Source organism: Oryza sativa, chromosome 7 (genome assembly GCF_034140825.1).
Source record: "Oryza sativa Japonica Group chromosome 7, ASM3414082v1".
Lineage (NCBI taxonomy): Eukaryota > Viridiplantae > Streptophyta > Magnoliopsida > Poales > Poaceae > Oryza > Oryza sativa.
In genome coordinates this window covers 7,218,280-7,240,111 of record NC_089041.1, presented here as the reverse complement: position 1 = coordinate 7,240,111, position 21,832 = coordinate 7,218,280, and the positions used below count along the sequence as shown (strand labels likewise).

At 42.9% G+C, this 21,832-nt stretch overlaps 3 protein-coding genes across 4 annotated transcripts; 2 read left to right on the top strand and 1 right to left on the bottom strand.

The window, feature by feature from the left end:
* Positions 1-2,585: 2,585 nt before the first annotated feature.
* On the top strand, positions 2,586-7,744 carry LOC4342761 (uncharacterized aarF domain-containing protein kinase At5g05200, chloroplastic). The gene is made up of 11 exons (XM_015792450.2): positions 2,586-2,795; positions 2,931-3,066; positions 3,476-3,618; positions 3,925-4,038; positions 4,430-4,618; positions 4,699-4,854; positions 5,793-6,058; positions 6,173-6,270; positions 6,457-6,635; positions 7,054-7,164; positions 7,347-7,744. Exons 1-11 carry the CDS (start codon positions 2,691-2,693, stop codon positions 7,524-7,526), a joined length of 1,677 nt encoding a protein of 558 aa, XP_015647936.1. The 5' UTR covers positions 2,586-2,690; the 3' UTR covers positions 7,527-7,744.
* A 3,142-nt stretch (positions 7,745-10,886) lies between these two features.
* Positions 10,887-15,054, bottom strand: LOC4342760 (uncharacterized). Of its 2 annotated transcripts, none has more exons than XM_015789311.3 (6): positions 14,943-15,054; positions 13,840-14,121; positions 12,955-13,606; positions 12,664-12,863; positions 12,332-12,576; positions 10,887-12,190 (listed from the first exon to the last, which is right to left on the bottom strand). In XM_015789311.3, coding segments are annotated over exons 2-6 (2,238 nt in total). In that variant the 5' UTR covers positions 13,842-14,121; positions 14,943-15,054; the 3' UTR covers positions 10,887-11,051. The 2 variants fall into 2 exon arrangements, with proteins under 2 accessions (XP_015644797.1, XP_015644796.1); XM_015789310.3 differs by having other exon boundaries at positions 13,850-14,121.
* A 4,547-nt stretch (positions 15,055-19,601) lies between these two features.
* On the top strand, positions 19,602-21,027 carry LOC4342759 (uncharacterized). Its single transcript, XM_015789877.3, has one exon. It carries the CDS (start codon positions 19,785-19,787, stop codon positions 20,664-20,666), a length of 882 nt encoding a protein of 293 aa, XP_015645363.1. The 5' UTR covers positions 19,602-19,784; the 3' UTR covers positions 20,667-21,027.
* Positions 21,028-21,832: the final 805 nt, after the last annotated feature.

The following is a 21,832-nucleotide window of genomic DNA, read 5'->3' as shown; positions in this document are numbered from 1 at the left end:
ACACGGTGAACTATGAGCTGGGTACTAGTACCACACAAGTAATATGATTTTGCAACAAAATGCAGATGCTCCATAAAAGTAAATACGTTTATGTACCTTTTTACGACAAAAGTACACATTGAAAACTTCCCGAGTAGAAATTTGAATCTTTCAGTTCAATGACTTCCACATTTAAATTGAAGAGACTATCAATCAATCGCCCGGACTATTTTCACATGCAACTTGAAAAGTTTCAAGTGTACGTATAGTTAGTTACTAGCTTCAAATAATATATAGCCAATTTAACAATTTATTCATATAATAGTTACCAATAAATATATAATAAACAACGAATAGCTGATCTCGCATCTCATAACACATAAAATTTTGAAGTTCATGCTGGCTATAAATCTGTAGCCTTATTTTCTCCTCTCTTCTCTCGTCTCATGTGTTTATTACTACCTTATAAACACCGCTTTCCTCGTCTCTTCTCCCATCTCCTGTGTTTATAACTACCTTATAAACACTTTTTTCTTTACTGTAATCAGGAGTCAGGACATAGACACTTGAATTAAATTTGAAAATATATTATTCATTTGTTTTTTCTCATCAATATTCGGTACGCAAATATTTTTGGTAGAATTATAGCGTCGATCTCATACAATTGCGCGAAAATAACATGGTCTCGAGCGGGGACGGTGCAAGACAGGTCTACCAGCGAGCGAAACCGAACATGCTGGTCGATTCAAATTAATTAATTACCAGGATTAGCGAGTGATTAATTATTTATTAACAGCTAACTAGGGTAATTAATCACTAATTATTACTAATTAATCTCTAATTATATAATTAATCACTAATTATTAACTAATCGCTAATTAGGGTAATTAATAATTAAATAAGTGGCACCGTTGGACAAGACGTTAGGTTTTGCTGTTCCATTCTGCGTGACCGCGCAAGACCGAGGTGCTAACGGTCGTGCTGTTCCATTCTGCGAGACCATGCAAGACCGAGGTACAACGGTTGTGCGAGATCGAATGCATATTTATAAAAAAATTACATCTTAAATATTTCTAAGAAAAAAGCAAATAAACAATATATTTTCAAATTTAATTCCACGATGGCAAAAATGATAATTAGCGATCAACTACACGCTCAACTCAGATTTTCTGTTGAACTAATACGCCATTAAATTGGTCTAAAGTTTATTCGTACGTAAAATTTGTAGGTACAAAGTTTTTATACGTACAGATTATTTATCTATAATGTTTCACGTATTATTTTTTATATATAAAGTCTACGTATAAATTCTGTTTTTGCCTTGACTAAAATACTACTCATAATTTATTAGGCCTAAGATTAAACCTAGAGAAGTGCTAAGAGCTGAGGGTCAGACGCTCGGCGGTGTATGGGCTGGGGTGGGATGCGATCGTGCGGCTCCTAACGATAGATCGATCGCTTATTAGCAATCTCCCACTATGGGGCAATTTGGCAATAAAAAATACGGGGTGTAGTGAAAGTGGACATGCGGTAGTGTGGCGGGAATCATGCCGATTGACTGCACTGTGCATTATCGTTGCCTACTCCCTGAGCAACACTAACTCAGTGTCGCTGAACCTCCATGCGAGAGCGGCTTGCCTCTTGACAACTCTGTAAGAGAGGGACTAGCTACATGAAGAGATTCGAACGGGTTGCAAGAGTGGTTGTTCGTTGGGTGACATTAGCCCATGGAGCCATGGGACACCAGCACGCTCTTGCCTTATGTCTTTGGCAATGTCCTTAGCCACGGAGTTCTCGTTGCCTCTTCCTGCGGCACCAACTCAGTGTGAACATCCCTCGAGGCGGCACCGCCGGCATACACTCGTGTCGCCTTCGCTACTAGCGAAATCGAGTATATCTTCACGATTTCTTTTCGAAGATGACATATGTTTGCACGATGTCATGGAGGTCGCTCACCTCGCCGCCGCTGGGGTCTCCGTCCTCGAGCTCGCCCGCGTGGCGATGCCCTCCCCTAGTCCCCTTCTCCTGCGTCGCCGCCGACGTCGACGCCCTCCTTCTTCTCTCGTCTCTAGGCCTCTCCAACCCCGAGCTCGCACGTGCGGAACGCCCTCCCTTCTCCCACGTCATCGTCGTCGTCGCCGCTGCCCTCCTCCTCTCCCGCCTCGCCCACCCTGTCGGCCAGCCTACAGGAAGAGAAGAGTGAGAGAGAGGAGGAACCGAGGAAGGGAAAGAAGAGGGGAAGAGAGGGTGATGACATGTCACCAAACATGTCATGGACCCCACGCTGACTCAGCTGCCACGTTGGATGAAACCGGGGTCAAAATCACCTGAGGACCCAAAATGACCCGGTTTTGTAAATTGAGGGATGACATATATCTTGTTTTACGGTTGGGGGATGATTTTGTAATTCGATGATAAGGTGAGGGACCTGTGATGTACTTTTGGCTACTACTCTAAATAAGCTGGCCCAAATAGGAAAAGATCGCGTCGGCCGGTGGAGAAGCGAAGCCCAAACGAACGCGAGGCGCCTCCGATGTACACGTGGCGCCTCCTCCGCCCCTACAGGTGGCAAGCTCAAAGCCCGAACCCGACCACTCCACTGCTCTGATGCTCTCTCTCTCTCTCTCTTCACGCTTCCCACGCGCGACACGAGGTTGGAGACGCGTCCCGTGACGTCATCGTCGTCCCCGACTCCGGCGAGCCCCGCACCCATGGCGGCGGCGGCCGCGAGGGGCGCCGCCGCGGCCCGCTCCCCGCTCGTCCTCCACCGCCACCCCCACCCCGCGCACCACCGCCGCCTCCGCCTCCTCCCCCTGGTCAGTCACTCCGCCCCCGTCTCATTTCCTCCTCGATCTCTAGCTCCCTCCTCTTGGGAGTAGGCGGGATTGGGAGCTACCTACCTCGTGCTTGATTGAGGTGGTAATTCGGTCAACTACTGATTGGGGTTGCAGGTGGCGGGCGGCGGGGGAGGCTCGCCCCCGCGTGTGGGGAGGAGGATCAGGGCCAGCCGGGAGAAGGGGCGGCGGGTCGGGATTAGGGTTTTCGCGAGGTACAGCCAGGCCCAGGACTTCTCCACTCGCCTCCAAGGTAATCGATTGGTTGATTTCTTTCCCCATCTCTGTATAATTCGATTTGGTACTTGGTTCAAAGCCACTGTTTAGGCCCAGCTTAGTTGAACATTTGAACAAGCGACTGTTTCTCATTAGGCAGGATACGGGTGATGATGTAATATGAAGCGAGAATTTCCGGTGTGGATTTTCACGAGTCGTGAGTTTGTTTTCTGTTCATCGCAGTAGCATAGAGAATGTTATGTATTTTGGGATTCGGGTGGGTAAAATGTGTGTCTCTTCAGATTAATGTACTCCTTATTAACATTCCTCACAAAAATAAGTAGTTATGAACAATCTTGGGATAGCTAGATCACAGATGCATTGAATATTAAGTTTGTTTGTTCTTCGCAAAATCATCCCATGTCTTTGATTTCGTTCAAATGCAGATAGAGCTGGCGAATTGCCTAAGTTGGTTGAGGACCTTCTACAGACATCAATTAGCACAGGGCCACGAGGTGCTTTTAGGTTTGCCCAAGGGATCCAAGCTGTCCTTGGGGTTGGTGGGGAGTGGCTAAATGACTTCTCAAAGGTTATTTCTTGTTTGTGTTATTCATCTATTTTGTCTAAAAACTTGATCTTAGAATTTCTGAGAACTGAAACAATGGAAGCAGCTGTAGACTGAACTACTAATGAACTACTGATGTGTTGAGTTGGCTGAGGTTGTATGGGAGAATATTGGGGATTTAGGGCTAGTCTAGATGTGGATTTTTCATCTATGTAGAAAAGAGGAGGTTAAATTTTTGTTGGTGCACAATGACCAGGTTTATCTAAGATATTTTTTTTATTGATAACTTTGGTTTCAGAAGCGTAATATCCTGCTGTTAATATGATGCAGACAGCCAACACATCAGCAGGAATACCAGCTCAGATGCAGCTGGGTTTGCTTTCTCCTCTTTATCTTAGAAGGCTTTTTGAGCGCATGGGTGCAACTTATATCAAGCTAGGTCAGGTAAGGACATGTTCATACTTTGCGGTTTATGCTATCATCAACTACAAAATGTGTCCATCTCAAAAGAAAAAATAAACTACATGTGTATGTGTTCCTTAATTAATAGATTGTCTTGAATTTCTTAATCTTCTGTACCTTTTGAAAGAAATGCCAGAATTCTTCATTTTACTTTGTATATGTAGCAAACAGAAACAAAGACCACTAATATATCTTTCAGCAACCCAGACAATAGTCAGTTGCTTACTTGTCACTAGACAGGTAGAGTAACCTATCTTTAGAGTGGTCCTTTGGGATGGGCAAAGGGAGAGGAGTTAAAATAGTTATTCAGTTTAATAGTCATATATTTTATGATTATTTCAACCTGGATAGTCAACTGACTGTGGTGGTGCAGTTCGTAGCTTCTGCACCAACTTTGTTTCCTGCAGAGTATGTCGAGGAATTCCAGAACTGTTTTGACCGTGCACCACCTGTTCCATATAGTGAGATTGAGTCAATATTGCGTGAGGAGTTGCAACAGCCGTTGGATAGTGTATATGAATACATTGATCCAGTTCCAATAGCTTCTGCGTCAATAGCACAGGTTTCTGTTGAGACCATCAGAAGTTCTGGACTATTTGTTGTCTGGAGCTAAAGCACTGATATAACTTTATTCTTATCCAGGTTCATGGGGCAAGGTTGAAGAGCTCTCAGAAGGATGTGGTTATCAAGGTCCTCAAGCCTGGTATTGAAGACACTTTGGTGGCTGACCTGAATTTTATCTATGTTGTTGCACGTATTTTGGAATTTCTAAACCCTGAACTACAGAGGACATCACTGGTGAGTTATCGCCTAATGAGTCTTTCACTGGACAGGATTTTTTTCATTCATTGAACAATCACTGGTCCTGGTGGTTCTCGGAGCGCAGGAAACCAAAATTTACTGCTTTCTTTAGTATAATCAGAAGCCAGAAGGTCAAAATATATTTTTGTTTGATTCCTGTATGCAGCAAGCAATGCATGCCATGAAATTGCTCCCATGACCATGAGGATATGTTTTTCTTTTGGTAGTTGAGGCAAGATCATTGAACTTTTCACAGTTGATTTACATGTATTTTTCAATTCTAGCCACTGTGCTAGAGTTGGCACAATTAGGTGCAGAAACTTTTAATATCTATATCCTTAAAATTTATTAGTTGGATTGAAGGCACCACAATATTCCTAAGATCAGAAAAAATATGAGTTTAAAAGATTAACAGAAAATTCAGAAAATTCTCCCAATAATCAAGAGAGAAAGAAATGTCTTGCCACTTGCGTGTTGTTTTGATGGACCTAGATTGTAACCTAGTAGATTAACTATAGTTGTTATAGTTGTGTAACAAATACAACTGCACCTCTAATCATTGATATAAGAGCTTTATAGCAAATGGAATTATTGTTAAATGTAATCATGCAACTGCATGGATATCCCACTAAAAAATTGAATATCGAATAAGGAATATTTCATGGTGGAGCACAATATATCTTGAGCTTGTGACATGAGGAGTTGACTATATATATTATTCACGTACTATAACTAAAAAGGAAAAAAAACAATTAGTTCACACAACCAGAAACAAATGAATACTTTATACTTTGTAGTTCATATATGTGGAAGTAGAGACAGCATATAGCAATCATGAAATTTTCTGTATACTTGGTTATCCAAATTTTGTGGTATCACAAGTTATAGAAGAATATAATAAGAGATGTCCTTATGCTCAGAATTTTATATTATAGGTAGGAATTGTCAAGGATATAAAGGAATCTATGCTTGAAGAAGTTGATTTCAGGAAAGAGGCTATGAATATTGAGGCTTTTCAGAGGTACATCGATGCAATGGGATTTGACAGGCAGGCCAAAGCCCCTTTTGTGTATCGCCACTGTAGCACAAAGCGTGTCCTAACTATGGAAAGATTGTACGGTGTTCCACTCACTGACCTTGATTCTATAAGGTCTCTTGTTCCTGATCCTGAGCTGACTTTAGTCACTGCACTTAATGTCTGGTATGCTCCATGCGTCCTTGTGATTCCATACATCATATATTTGGGTATTTCTGCCATTCATTGCCTTATTCAATCCTCAGAATAGGCATGTTGACATATGTGCAAAATGTGCAGGTTTGGAAGCTTGATTTCATGTGAATCCTTCCATGCAGATGTGCATGCAGGAAATTTATGGTTGCTCCGAGATGGACGTGTTGGATTTCTTGATTTTGGTATGTAACATATTCTCCAATCTCCACGGTGGCACGGTTGCTCTATATCTCATTAGGCAATTTAGGATGCACCTTGTATTTGCTAAAAAAGGAAATATTCTGGCCTTTTAATTCTTACATTATCTATTAGTCAAAACACAAAGTGGTCAAGAAAGTTTATCACTATTGGTTAATACCATTTCACAGGAATTGTTGGCCGGATATCGCCAAGGACCTGGGCTGCAATGGAGGTCTTTTTGGCTTCATTTGCAACTGACGATTATAATGCTATGGCATCAGCCCTTTCTGAAATGGGTGCTACAGGGAATGATATAAATGTTAATGAATTTGCAAAGGACTTGGAAAAAATATTCTCATCAATACAGGTAATATTTCCCAAAATAGTAGGTTATTTGATGTCATGAAGGCCTGGTTATCCCGTGAACATGGTGACCCAATTTCGACTGTTGAAGTGCCAAAAATGATGCCAGGGTGAAACCTGGGCTGTGTTTCACACCAAAATTGGAAGTTTGGTTAAAATTGGAACGATGTGACGGAAAAGTTGGAAGTTTGTGTGTGTAGGAAAGTATTGATGTGATGGAAAAGTTGGAAGTTTGAAGAAAAACTTTGGAACTAAACACGGCGCTGGTCTGGCAGTAGTAAAATGCTGAATGCAAGCAAAAGTGGCTTATGGACAGGAATTTTTGTGGCTACTGGCTAGTCAAATTTGGATATCGTTCTTTAGTTAGTGTTTTACCACTTATCTCGTGGTTAATTTTCAATTGCATTCTCATTTGTGCGCAGGATTTGGATACTGAAGTCATAGTTGCAACAGCAAGAACTCCTGATGCTACAGCAGTATCGGCTAATGTTGTCGTTGACGAGAGACAGATGAATGCATTGTTTCTTGATCTGGTGAGCTACTTTCTTTTCTCTCTCGGTTAGAACAAGGTAGAGAGAACTTCTACCTTATACATTCGTATCACTGTATGTTCTTGTTGGTAAATGTTGCCTGCCAGCGTGTATTGTTTTCACGAAAGAAGAGAGATGAGGGAAAAAAAACAATGCTGACAATTCTGTTGCTCTGCGTCTTCCAGGTGAGGGTCAGCGAGTCGTATGGATTGAAATTTCCTCGCGAATTCGCTCTTCTGATGAAGCAGCTTCTGTATTTTGATCGCTACACAAGATTGTTGGCTCCCAGCATGAACATGCTGCGAGATGAGAGGGTTAACATTAGCTCCCGCCAACAGGCCAGAAGAGTAGATCGTTTCCAGTGACCGATGCTTGTGATACACTGACAAGTAGTACGTAACAAGCTCGTGTAAGTGTAACCTACTAACTGTATATATTTTCACCAGATCAACATAGGAATGAACCGCAGTGCAGCGGCCAAGGAAAATTTGGACGAGTATAACTGGACATTTTCATAGTAGCAAGTCGCTCTGTAAAAGGTGTACGTTAAGATGGAAGTAAAATGTAGAGAAAATAGAACTGCCGGGGCCGCTGGGCTGACTCCACATCATTTTTCTGAATTCTTTCTTTACTGCTCTCCTCACAAGCCGGCGCTGCGTAAAGAAGGCCAGTTTGGAAAACATGATTATTTTGACCGATTATACTCTAGTGGATTATTAAGATGATTATAGATGTAAATTAAATATTTTGATAAATAAGCTTAATAAATAGCTTAGAATAAATAAATTGGTTAGAATAAAATGGAGTGTTTTAAAGAAAACGTATTTTTATAGACGTAGAGCAAATGGTTTGGGACAATAATCCTAGAAACGCTTCATATCGAGCGTACGGTAGTGCATGCCTCGGACGCCCTCCTCCCCCGTCTTCTCTCCCCCATGCCCCTCCTCATCTCTCTCACGCCGACAGTTTCTTCGTGCTCACAATCTACAACCTTGGCGAGTTACCGCCTAAGCGCATCGTCCCACTATAGCTGTTTGAGAAGGGTTCTAGCTAGCTATTATATTTGCTCTCATACAGTGCAATTTAGCCGCTATAGCTTCATTTAACCTGATATATATAGCTGTTTGAAAAGCTAACCGCTAAAACATTGATCGCCAACCAGCCATTGAGAGCTGGGCCGGCAAACGAGCTGATCTTGTGCTCGGCGAGTGCCGTGCAGAGGTCTTGTTCAGGCAGGCTGGAGCTGAACTGACCCAGAGCCTCAAGCTCGGGGAGAGGATCGATGACCTCGATCGGTGATCACTCGCTCTTCTTGGGGGCGAAAGACTTCCCGGCGTTCAGGCCAAACTGCGACTGCGTACATGTACTTCGCGCAGCATGATCGAGGAGCCAATAATGCATCAGGACGGTTCATCATGGGCAGTTGTGCTCGATTAATTTGGGATCAGATACTTACTTTCCAAGATATACCATATACTCTCTCTGTTTCTAAATGTTTGACACCGTTGACTTTTTAGTACATATTTGACCGTTCGTCTTATTCAAAAACTTTTGTGAAATATGTAAAATTATATGCCTACATGAAAATATATTTAACAATGAATCAAATGATCGGAAAATAATTAATAATTACTTAAAATTTTTAAATAAGACGAACGGTCAAACATGTGCTAAAAAGTCAACGGTGTCAAACATTTCGAAACGGAGGGAGTACCATTGTTGCAGAAGCTGACCTTCTAGCATCAGCAAAGCCCCTGTTGAGGACTTGAGGGAGAGTAAAGCTGCCTTCTCTAGCTAAGCTCCTCCACCATATTTGACTTTATTTTGGTTAAAGAAACCTGTAAAACTTTGACCATCAATAGCTCTCAAAATATTTAAGCTCCTCCGCCTGTTCCAATGAGATTGAGTCAAATATCGTATGTGGAGTTCCAACGGGATCCAGTGCCAATAGCTTCTGCATCGATAGTACAGGTTTCTGTTTGTCTGGAGCTAAAGCATTGAGAAAACCTTTATGCTCATCCATGTTCAGAAGGATGTGGCCAAACACTTTTATATACCCACTCAGCTTCTATAGGAGGCAGCTTCCACTGGAGTTGGAATTTAGAGTTGAGAGTTTAAGTTTGGAATTCTACCAAATAGGGCCTAAGGTCCTGAAGCCTGGTACTGAAGAGTGAAGACACTCTGGTTGCTGACCTGAATTTTATCTATGTTTTTGCAAGTGTTTTGGAATTTCTTAACCCTGAACTACAGAGGACGAGTTATTATCTCCTAATTAGTCTTTCACTGGATAACATTTTTTCATTCGAAAAATGTTTTTTTAGTTAGATGCATTGTCCGGAAGAAACCTCGTTTTTATGAAACAATCACTTGTCCATGTGGTTCTCGAAGTGGAGGAAACAGAAATTTACTGGCTTCATTAGTATAATCAGAAAGTCACAGAATCTATTTATGTTTGATTCGTGTATGCAGCATGCCATCAGGTTCATTGTTCTGTTATGTTACTGCTTGTGATATAGAGACAGTAAAAAGTTTGTGTAACCTTGAACTGTATATATTTCACCGAATCAAAATAGAAATGAACCGCAATAAGAATAATCAATGGAAATTTGTACAATTGAACATTTCATAGAGCAGCTAATTTGCTTGTAAAAGGTATATGTTTAAGACTAATGTAAAATCTGTGTAGATGTAAAGATAGGCTGCCTCCATTTTTTTTTCTTTTTTTCTTTATTTTTTAGAAGATGCTACTGACACTCAATTAACCTAGAGTGTTATGCTTACAGTTATTAGTCAAATCCAACTAATAAAACCTAGAGTATGAGGTCAAAATCTACTTTTGTTTGATTCGTGTATGCAGCACGCCAGCATGTAATTTTTTTCATCATGAAAAAAGGAGATGAGGAAAAACATGCTGACTATTGCTACCCAAGATTGTTGATTCCCAGCATGAACATATGCTGCGAGATGAGAGGCCTCAGTAATCGCGAGATGAGAGGCCTCAGTAATCAATGGTTACTGCTTCTGATAAAAAGACAGTATAAAGTGGGGTGTAACCTTGAACTGTATTCATTTCACCATTATCAACATTGGAATGAACTGCTGCAATACAGAATCAAAGAAAATTTGAGCAATAGTAGCAATTAATTTGCTTGTAAAAGGTGTATGTTTAAAGATTAATGTAAAATCTATGGATGTAAAGGAAGCCTGACTCCATTTTTTTTTCTGAATTCTGTTCCCGGATTGTTTACTATTGGCAGTTCAGAAAACTGCTTTCTCTAAAACTAATCCAGAAGGATAAATGTTTCTCATGGAGAACACCATTCGTTTCAAAACAATCAGTTGACTCGTAAGTGTTGACTACTCATGAGACATTCACTTCTTGTTCAATGGATTATTTGTAAAGGCCCCATTATTTACCTTATATGATCAGCCGTTGCCAAAATTTAAATTTTAAATTGATTTTGAAGTTTTTTGGTTAAAATTTATTTTTCCGCATTAGCTTTTAAATTGTTTAAGAATGTATATACAAAAGTTTAACTCACGTATTATTATTATTTTGCTACTAGTGCGCCATACGGCGTATTATCCTCATATGCCCAACAGATGGGGGCCTAACCTTTTTCAAATAATGATAATAATAATTGCTGACCCCAATCCCATATGTTTTATGCAGAAATTGCATGATTATCTTCCCTGCCTGCCTAACACAGATGCATCATCAGCTCTAATTAAACAATTGGACCACCCTAATTCTGATAAATGTTCGGTAACACAGTATGTACAGACCTCCTAATATTCAAACAAAACAATAGCCTAAGCTCATAAAGGAGTCAGGTACCACCTACATTCCTACAACATCTCATATAACCTAAGCAGAAGAATCATTCGGTTCATTCAGTTTCAGAAGGTTCCATGACTTGCATTGCCATAGTTTCTTCGCCATCAGAAGCTTCTCCTGACTTCGTTTTCTTGTGAGCAGGGTTTTCTTGACGATGATGAAGAGGTTCCTGCTGATCAATTGCTGGCCTACTCTCAGTTTCAGAAGGTTGCTTCGCTTGCCTTGCATTAGCCTTTCCCCCATCAGAAGCTTCTTTTGACTTCGATTTCTTGGGAGCACGATTTTCCCGACGATCAAGAGGTTCCTGCAGATCAGTTGCTTGACTGCTTTCGGTTTCAGAAGGTTGTGTGATTTGCGTCGCCGTAGGGCTACCTTCTTCATCAGATGCTTCCCTGGACTTTCTTTTCTTGAAAACAAAACGGTCTAAATCATCATTCTGCTCATCAGAAACTTCATCACCACACTCAGCCTGAGACTGACTTGCACATACATCATTCTCAATGCTGCCCTCCCGAACATCAGATTCTCTTGGCTCAATGACTGATTGCGGATCCTTGGAAGTTGACCTGTTTGAAGAATTACCATTGGTTGCATCCAACAGAGAATCTAACTGTGTTCTAACAAAAATTGCTACGGCAACTGCATGGTCACTAATCAAAGTGTCACTGGGTGGGCAATGAACAACATTAGCCAGTGCCTGGTAATAGCGAAACAGTGCCAAGGATGGTGGTGCCAGCCCCCTTTGGCGGAAGACTTTAGTTGACTTAATGGCATGTTTGCAAATGTTTCCCTTCCTGGACCAGCTACAATCACACAATGCAAGATCAGAACCTGGATTCACTATGACATGGGACCTCTCCTTGTTTTTCTGGCAAACCACTCTGGCGCAATTGCCTTCGACAACAACATCAGAATCTGGGATTTGCAATCCCTGCTGCCATGGATTTGGGCCACTTTTCCACTCACTCCTCCAGTAACGAGAAAAGTTGTCCTTACCAGAATATTCATCCAACCAGTAGTAGGAATGAACCTTCGTACCCAGCTTATGAACCAACCAATCTGCACGCTGGTATACTCTTTCATTTGCCTCATTCAATAGCCTGAGTTTTAGCAGGTGATGGTAGCTCTCGATTGCTGAAGCAACCTCAGTAGTAGCCAACGGGGTGGTTCTTAACATAGTTATCCATGACCCTGGAATACATTCGGCAGTCAGCACTAGCAGATTAAATAGTGATAGAAAACTTCATCAAATACCAGTAGACTCAAACAACGGAAACTGAAATTCAGATGTGGGCTAAGCAAATGTGATACAGGAAAGAGACATGGACCAACCAAGTCTTGGAAACCATAGAGCTCTGAAGTAGTCTAGAAAACCAGCACAATCAACAAAATCTTCCAGAAAGGCTTCAAATAATTCCATGCCACCATTTCCTCTGCAGATATTGCAGATTAACTCCCCAAGTCGTTTAGCCATCATCGGACGCTTCTCAATATCTGGGCACTTCTTCATTAAATTTTTATGCCAAGCATGCCTTATGCGCCATGGGCTAATCAGCACAGGGCACTGGAATACTTCCCTGTTCAGCATGCTATTACACTCAGGAACTGCAACCCCAGAAAGCGTATAGTAATGCACTAGATTAAAATAGAAAAGCATCATTTACCTTATCGTGCGCACATCTGCAAAGGGATCATCAATAATAAAGCCACCCAACTGCCATGTTGGATCTTTTGTACGAACTCGATCATAAAGGGCACCCATCCATCTATATGCTTCACCATGTGAAAAATTCGGAGTTATGATCCAAGCAACAGGAATTGCATTTTTCTGCTTGTCGAAAACAAGGAGGCTATGTACAGGATACTGCAAAATGGTAAATAGAAATGCTACCATGAAATCAAGCAAACCTTAAAGCACTACTGGAACAAAAATGAAACAACTGTCATTGACAAACCTTTAATTTGTTTGTTCCAAACTTTGAATCAGAAGCCAATAAACTACGGTTGCCATACTGAATCATCTGCTGGAGCTGCCAATCTGTCTGGATGCCCACGATAAAGGTGTCCTTATCTGAAAAGTCCTCATACAAAAATATATGGTTTTGGTGATTTTCAACCCATATGTTAATGCTTATAGCATCATCGTCATCAAGTTCGTAAACAGAACGACGAATTTTCCTTTCCAACCTCCTAACATATCTGTGAGTAAGAAGACCATCTCGGTTTGATGGTCCTCCTTGCTTTTCGATCATTTCTGTATGTCTCTGCATTATGGTCTCCACTGGAATACCAACACAGAGCAAAGACATAATCTGAAGACGAAGTTCATCTGATATGTAAGGCGCAAACATGGCCTTCGTCCCAATAGCCATATTGTCCATGGGACCATGGCAGGGCTTCCCTATCTTATCTACATGCTTATCATGGTTATATATCACAAGAGCGACAGATGGTTCAGCAATCAAACGCTTCACAATAAAATGGCAAATACAGCCCCTCTTTGTATGAGGACGACCAGCAGGTGTTTTCCTCTTTGTTGAAGAGTTCCTGCTAGGGCGGACAGAGCCACCCTTTCTATAATCATCTGGACCAAAAGAACACCAATACCTGAAATTAATGGTATCATGAGGTTCAAAAGCTTAATGTAAATTATAACCTATTTAACAGAGCATATCTAATGTTAAGAGACATAAATAGAAGGAGCATTATCAGCCATTTAAAAGATAAGATCGATTTAACAAATAGCAATAATAAATTTGTTCTAGTTTACAAGATGAATAAGAAGCCCAGGTTCACATTCCAGTTTAAAAATTAGTCGGACAGAAATGCATAATGCTTACATTTACTTACAGAATATACTCGAGTATCCCATCAACTTTTGGTTTGCAGTTCATTGTTGGTGGACGCCTTCGCCGTGCTTCTACATGAAATCTTGTTGGGCACTCTTTGTTGTTTGATTCTCCTCTAACAAAATCATTCACCCTTGAAAATGGAATAAGCGCAAGCCTGTCCATTGAGTCCTTCCATCCCTCCACCCTGGACCACATGATATCTGATGCCGAAAACTCTGGCGTGGGTGGATTCTGAACTGGAAGAGTCAAAATTTCATCCCACCTAGCCATCTGCATTTGCATAGGAATCATCACAAATAATCAACGAAATCAAAGCCAAAGTAGCATATATTTTTTTAAGAAAAAAAAAAGCTATGGTCTGTGCAAAGAGGACAGCATAGACAAACAAAAAAAAGAGCATATATTTGTAAGACAGTTACACCTAAACCAAGTGTCATGTTATGCCTTCGAAAATTTAAACATTAGTGTTGTTCACATCACATGATTAAAAACAAATACTTGCAGTTGAATCGAAAAGAGCATATCCACAATCTCAGTAGGTGATTCAAGCACCCCAAGACAAGGGGAAGTTCGCATTAGATTTTGTGGTATGCTAAGACTGTTAGACATGAATCAGCGGTATCCTTTCCACGTTCATCCTTTTCTAAGAACCCATAAGTAAACCTTCTTTTTTCTCAAGCCGGGCATTCGATAACTTGCATTCTGGTTGCAAGAGTGCTGTAACAGCATTACTACCTCTGAATGAATCAACTCGCTAGCAAACCAGACATTTCTAAGCAATCCCCTCACCCAAGAACCTGCACCGTTGGCTACACTTGTTCAAGTCCTAACCCTCCTCAAACTCCCCCATATTGGCCTACGCACGCCTTAACCCTTCTCCAAAACTCACCAATCGCGCAAGTCAATGGTGACGACGCACGCAAGCCAACTAAAACCTAGTATATGCTCTACGATATTGCAGCGGAAATATTCCAATTCCACTGGAATGGATTCTTTTTGGGAAGCTGACACAGAAGCCCCCAGATCTACAAGAGAAGCTAGTTCTATGGGTAGAGGGAGGGGATAGTGTGGAGGTAGGTATGGGTGCTCACCGGTGGCGGCGGCGGCGGCGGCGGCGGTGGCGCTGCTCCCTTCGCTGGATGGAGGCGGTGGAGACGGGAAGGCCGTGGGGACGGGGAGATCGACTGGCTAGGGCGCACGCACGCTGAGGCTCGAGGCCCAATCACATGTGTATGGGCTTTTCCTGTTTCCAAGGGAGGCTAAATAGACTTATTCATTGCTGATGGACCATGGGACCAGGCTGAAAAATAGACTGCCGGTCCTTAGAGTTAGAGCGTGGTGTCACTTAGTTCCATGGTCTTGTAAAATCGACGTTAAGACCCATGAACTTGTTTAAGTGAATCATTGCGGTTCAAAGCAGTCTGACCAGAATTTCCGTCTTGCGTGGTTCTCCATCGTGGCCGCATATTTGCAATTAGGTCCCTCCACGCCCGTTCCACCCCTCCTCCCCAAATCTTAAGGGCTGGCGCCACCGCCTGCAGCAGCCTACGATTGCCGACGCCCAATTGCCGTGTTGGAGAGCTGGCCACCGCTAGCTCAAGTGCTTGTAGACGAGATAGCCATATGGCTACCAAGCTCATCCCCAACCATCGTCAACGAGCTAGCCCTGCCCGCGGGCCGCTGGGTATGAGGTCGACGAGGTGGCCGTCGGGAGCTCGATAGTGAATCAGGAGTCGTGTCCACGGCGTGGCATCAGACGAGCCGGCCAAGAGCCAGAACGGTGAGGGAGGCAGCAGCGACCGACGACTTAGAGGTGGAGAAGCGGAATCCCCAGCGCGAACTCGCCGCTCGTGGCCATGGCTCGCCATCATTGAGGCCACCACCTGGCAGATGACAGCGACGGACGGATCAGGCGAGGGAGAGGGATGCAGATGAGATGTGCAGTGCGGAGGCCCTCCCCTTCCCCTTGTGCCATCTCCCATCTCATCCGCCAAATTGGCTAGCTCAGCTCCAGGCCCCAGCTGTCGTCGTCGAGGCCCTCCGCTTTACACCATCTCCTCCACCACTCCGGCTAGCTCCACCCCAGCCATCATCGTCGAGGCCCTCTATTTTCCATCTCCTCTGCCGCTCCGGCTAGCTCCTCCCTAGCAGCCTTCGTCGACCTCCTTCACTTTCCCCCATCTCATCTGTTGTTCCTGCTAGCTTCGTCGTTGTCGTCTTCATCGGCGAGCCAAGGTCGTGAAGCGAGCACCTCGTGCGGTAGCAATTAGCAGACACAATGAGAAGAAGAAAGGAAAATAAAAAGGGGAAGACTTGGGGGAGGAGGGATGGATTGGCCGCAGAGGGGCTTAAATGCAAATATAGGGCCACACTAGACAGCCACGTAGGACGATCAACCCGGTCAAACGTGTTTTGGATTGTAATGATTCACTTAAACAACCCGATCAGACAAGGTTTACGTCAATTTTACAAGATCGTTGACCTAAGTGACACCATGTTTCAACTTTAAGGATCGGCGGTGTATTTTACTAAGAAAACAAGTAACGGTAAGTTGGTAAACGGACTTGCCCAAAATAGTCTAATGGGAAATTCACTTTATCGAAGGCTTTACTTCTGGTCCATTCACTTTATCCCATTTGGACATGTCATCGCAGGCCAGATATTAAATTTGTATTCTCTAGAAGATGCCTCTAAAATGTAACATATTGGAAGAACCGACTGAGCAGATATTCTCTCACTCCTGAAGCATGATATATACAACGGATGCTCGTGAGATCCCCCATCTTTTGCAGTCACAATTTTTAGCATTAATGTCAAACAATGTACTTAGAATTCATATGTTCTACCTAAAAATAGTACCTTTTTCTAGCTAGCAAAGCATAACATGTGTTCACCATATCTGTATTCTTCAACACCTTCTTCCTCATCTTGGGGCATATAGGCTATTGCTATTGCTTTGCCATTTCTTTATGCTTATTGTATTACCTACTCATCAGTTGACCTTTGATTCTTTCTAGCATTTTGAGGATTGGTAAGTCTCTAGCCTCTGAGATGTACTTGCTGAATGCTTCACAATTATTGTTCAGTAAGATGTCACACATAGGGAACTCACCGAAACACACTCTGACCTTGCGGAGGCGAAATCGAAGTATTCATAAATCTCCCATGGCACACCACAAGTCCACAACCTCCTGAGCGCTCACCGCTGACTCTTAGCCATATAGGATACTTTCTCCAAGAGTAACAAACACAGTCGATTATTTGCTTACTATAAACTCTCAAGTGCTCAAATGGATGGAGTGTATCTCTCTTGTTCTCAATCCAACTCTTTCCTCTTCTCAAATCCTTCTCATAGAAAGCTACTCCAAGGTAAGGGGATGAGGAAATACTATTTAGTTTTGGATATAACTCACTTTTGCAAACCCCCCCCCCCAACCAGTAGAAAAGAAAGGATGAGGGATTTAAACAACATATCCAGATTTTTGCCATTGGGATAAAAAGATTACAACATCATAAATTCTGATGTGGACATCAGAACTTCCGGTCATTTCAAAAAGAAAAACCTAACAGTAACAACACACATGCTTTGACCTAGGATTTTACACATAAGAAATTCTGATGCACAAATTAAAACTTCCGATAATTTGAAGCCATCCAAACTGAGAGCAAGAACTTTGGAGATATCAAACATTTTAATACTCAAAAATCTAGATATTCACATTGAAAAATCTATTCATAAACCTTGAACACAACCCAAAAGCTTAACTTTGAAGAAAAAAGGGACATTCCATTAAACTGCCACATAAGAGCTTCTAGTATTACTCAAACCATAATGACTTGCTTTGAAGTCTGTTTTTAATGATCGTGAACTTTATAGAAAGCTCACTCAGAGGGTTACCCGGCCAAACTAAAACACAAGGTCTAAAATCACTTGAACGATACGGCAATACTTGAGTTTCTCTCAACAAGCACTTCGATAGATCATTTTGAGTACCAAGACATATACAAACACATCAATGATTGCACCCCTCTTAATAGGTATTCATATATTCAAATGTAAATAGAAAAAAAAAATATACCAATAGAAATACATTAATGTTTATTTGTCAATACCAAAACCATTTCTTCTTTCATACTTAAAATGATTGATGTGGAGTACTCATAGATTCAAAATTTCAAATGGCTTTATACGGTCCATCATGACAAAATCATCCCTTGCCCTTCAAGATCGTTTGGTCCATCGCAGCTGAGTATTGCATTCCCTTTACCTGTCTCGCCATAGATATTCACTTTGTTCTTCGCATTTCCAATATTTTCACTTTGTAATTTTGTTCATCAATTTGAATTTTCCATTTCACTTTGTTTTTGTTGATTGATAGTTTGAAATCCATCTTCTAGATCTTCATCTATTCTCTTGACAGCAAGCTTGATCATGAATTGAGAAAATTTTATCTTTCACACCATTTTCTTCTTGATCATGCTTCTCTTCTCATGAAGTAACTTGAAAACCAATGGCTGATGTCTACCTTGAAGTTCTTCGTAGAGCATCTTAATTGTCATCAACTTCACATATGGTATTTGTTGGCAGTTGTTAAACACCATTTTGACCCCAAGCTTCGGCAATAGAATGGGTGAAACAATGTTCAATTCATCCATTTACTTTAGATTAATGAATCACCATGAGCTTTATTGTTCGTTACTTCGTTAGTTATTTTGTAGGTACTATCCAAATAAAGATGAAATGTGGAATTTCAAATGTTTGACCAAATCTTGTCCTAAATGACGTATGTTTAGTGACAATTTTGTTCGTTGGGGTCACTCTTCAACAGTGAGATCTTATTAACCTTGCCTTTAAGACTTTGGTCCAGCTTTTAATTTTTTTTTGATACAAAGTATAATATAAATTATTAATATTGGTTTGAATAAAGTATATTGTATAGCTAAGTGATAATTTCACGGAAACATAACCCTAGCATCTAAGTGCAATAAATACAATCAATTAAATTCAGTTGTAACATGTTACAACCTTAACAATCGAACCGCCTCTAACACCACGATATAATCGGTCCAATCGTAAGATTCAATAACAACATTACTAATAAAAAAAAGTTAACGCGTGTAGTTACAATACAAATAGATAGCAAAAAAATCCATGCAGTAAAGAAGTAAACATCAATCGTCACTAACACCACAAAACCACAATACAACCAGTTCGATCATAGAATTAAATAACGACATCACTACTTTTAAAAAGAATATAAGAAGTAATATGTTTAAATAGATACCACTAAAAATTATAGTATGTAAATAAAGAGCTAAGCACCAAAATTAACAGCTATTGTTGCCTCCAATCCATTAACCACTTGCCATCTATAGATGGCTGTCTCCAGCCACACCAGTGACCAGCCAAGCAAAACACAGCTTTTGCTTGATTACTTCCTTCCAGAAACGGCAGCCCAGGCTTCGTTCAAACTCACTCACAGCTAAGCCTTTCCTTAACCCCGTTTGAATTTCCGAGCTTGCGTCGAATATTCCGGATGCCCATCCCCACCACCAAGGGCACCCTCGTCATTTCCCCATCCCCCACCCCGACCGAATATGCCCCGCGCGGCGGTCGCCCCGCCACGTGGACGCGCCCCCACCCGACGAACGAGATTCCTCGCGGGTGCCCCCGGCCGCGTAATTACCAAACTACCCATTCTACTATTCCGCTTTTATAATATAGCTGCCTCTTCGTCTTCTTCTTCCCCAATTTCCCCTTCTCCTCTCCTTCTCTTCCCGCTTTGCTTCCCAATTTCTCCACGCCACCGAGCAATTCGTGAGAGGGAGAAGGGATCGGAAACCCTAACCCTAGCGGTGGGAGCCGCCATGGATGCGCGGATGCGGTGAGCGGGGGTGGTTTTCTTGGTGGGTGAGGCGAGGTGGTTGGGGGTATGGGTGGGGGGAGGAGGAGGAGGAGCGCGGCGATGGCGATGGAGGGGGAGGTGGAGGGTGGTGGGAGGAGGCGGGTGGTGCGGATCATCTTCCGCGACGAGGACGCGACGGATTCGTCGAGCAGTGAGGAGGAGGGGGAGGGGGAGGTGGTGGCGGCGAGGCGGGTGGTGGTGAAGCGGACGCGGCTGCGGTGCCAGGAGGTGGAGAGGAGGTTCACCGGCGTGCGGCGGCGGCCGTGGGGGAGGTGGGCGGCGGAGATCCGCGACCCCAAGGAGAACGGGCGGCGCGTGTGGCTCGGCACCTTCGACACCGCCGAGGCCGCCGCCGCCGCCTACGACGACGCCTGCCTCCGCCTCCGCGGCCCCGGCGCCGCCCTCAACCTCCCCTCCCGCCGCTGCGTCGCTCCCGCTCCGCCTCCACCGCCTCCTCCGCCGCCGCCGACGGCCGAGGAGAAGAAGCTGCTGCTGTTCCCGCCGCCGCTGCCTCCGAGGAAGAAGGCGATGCTATTCCCGCTGCCGCTGCCGCCGAGGAAGAAGCCGCTGCTGTACCCGCCGCCGCTGCCGCCGAAGAAGAAGCCGCTACCACCACCATCACCACCGCCACAGCCGCCGCTGCCGGAGAAGGAGAACACCCCGCTCCCGCCGCTGCTGCTGCCTCCAAAGAAGAAGCCGCTTCCGCCGCCGTCACCGACAGCGGCAGCGAAGGAGGAGCCCATCGAGCTCGAGCATGCGGCGCCGCCGCCGCCTTTCGTGCCCCGGCCGGTGTGGCCCCTCCTGGCCAGCGGCGGCGGCGGGAAGCGGAAGAAGCAGTCGGGCTGCGGCGGCCGCATCCCCGCCCTCAACACCGCCGCCGCCGCCGTCGAGGAGACCGGCCGCGCCTGATCCTCCTCCCCGGCGACATGGATGCCACCAAAAAAAAACTAAAAAAAATAAAAAAAAACAAATAACACCAACCATCCTAATGTGAAAAGCTTAGTGGATCATTCCTTTTGATGTGATTCGATGATGCTGTTAATCTAAATCTGATCTGATGCGATTATCTTCTTTTTTTATTTTTTGTACATACATATGCTTTGCTTCTCCTGCATTAGGATCTTGGGAGAAACTCAAAAACTGATCTGTAATATTTTCTGTAATATCATCTCGTCTCATGTAGTTGTGACATTGTGGTGTTGACATTGTAACGAATCGGTCGATTCGAAGAGAACTTGTGGAAAAAGAATCGAGTCAAGATTGATTCAAAGCCTGGTTTCGTTTCGTTTCTTGGATGTTGTCAAAAAGCTTTGGTTCTGTTTGAAGTGCTTCTATAATCTTCAGCTGTCAAGCTTCTCTAAACAATTTAGATTTTCGCTCGGTTTATGAGAAGCTGCTCGGTTTTTAAGAAACTGTAGTTGTAAAATCTTTAGTTTCTCTATATTTTATCCGTTATTTCTTAGAATTTTAGTTGTAGAAGGTCGTTCAGATTTTCGCCCGGTTTATAAGAAGCTACTTAATTTCTGAGAAGCTGTAGTTGTAAAATTTTTAGCTTCTCTATATTTTACTTGTTGTTTCTTAGAATTTTAGTTGTAGAATCTTCAGCTTCTCTTTCTTATTAGTTGTTTTTTAAAATTTTAAACTCCTCAACCAAGGTCATAGACTCATCTGGTTTGCTTGGTAGAGGGTAAAAAAGAGACTAGTTTTTTAAGGATGAGTTGGATGCTGTCATCCTGGCGTTCCTGTGGCTGTGGTCCAAGCCGTTGGATTTGGGGCGTGTGGTTGAGATGAGATGAGATGAGATGACCGCAGCAAGATTATTATCTTCCTTTTCTTCTGTTTGTTTAGTGCGTGTGCACGTGCATTCTTCTTGCTTTTCTGCTACTGCTGCTGATGTCTGCCAGCAGCAGGAGTGAGTATCTTGACATCGAGTTTTTGCAGTCGCAGGTTGGTCATATGGATTGCAGGTGTAAAAAAGAAAAAAAATACATGGGAGATTGCTTCTTTTAGTACTAGTCGTGTGATGGAGAAACAAAAATAAAAGCTTACTTTCTTTTTCGATCCGTTGTGTTCAG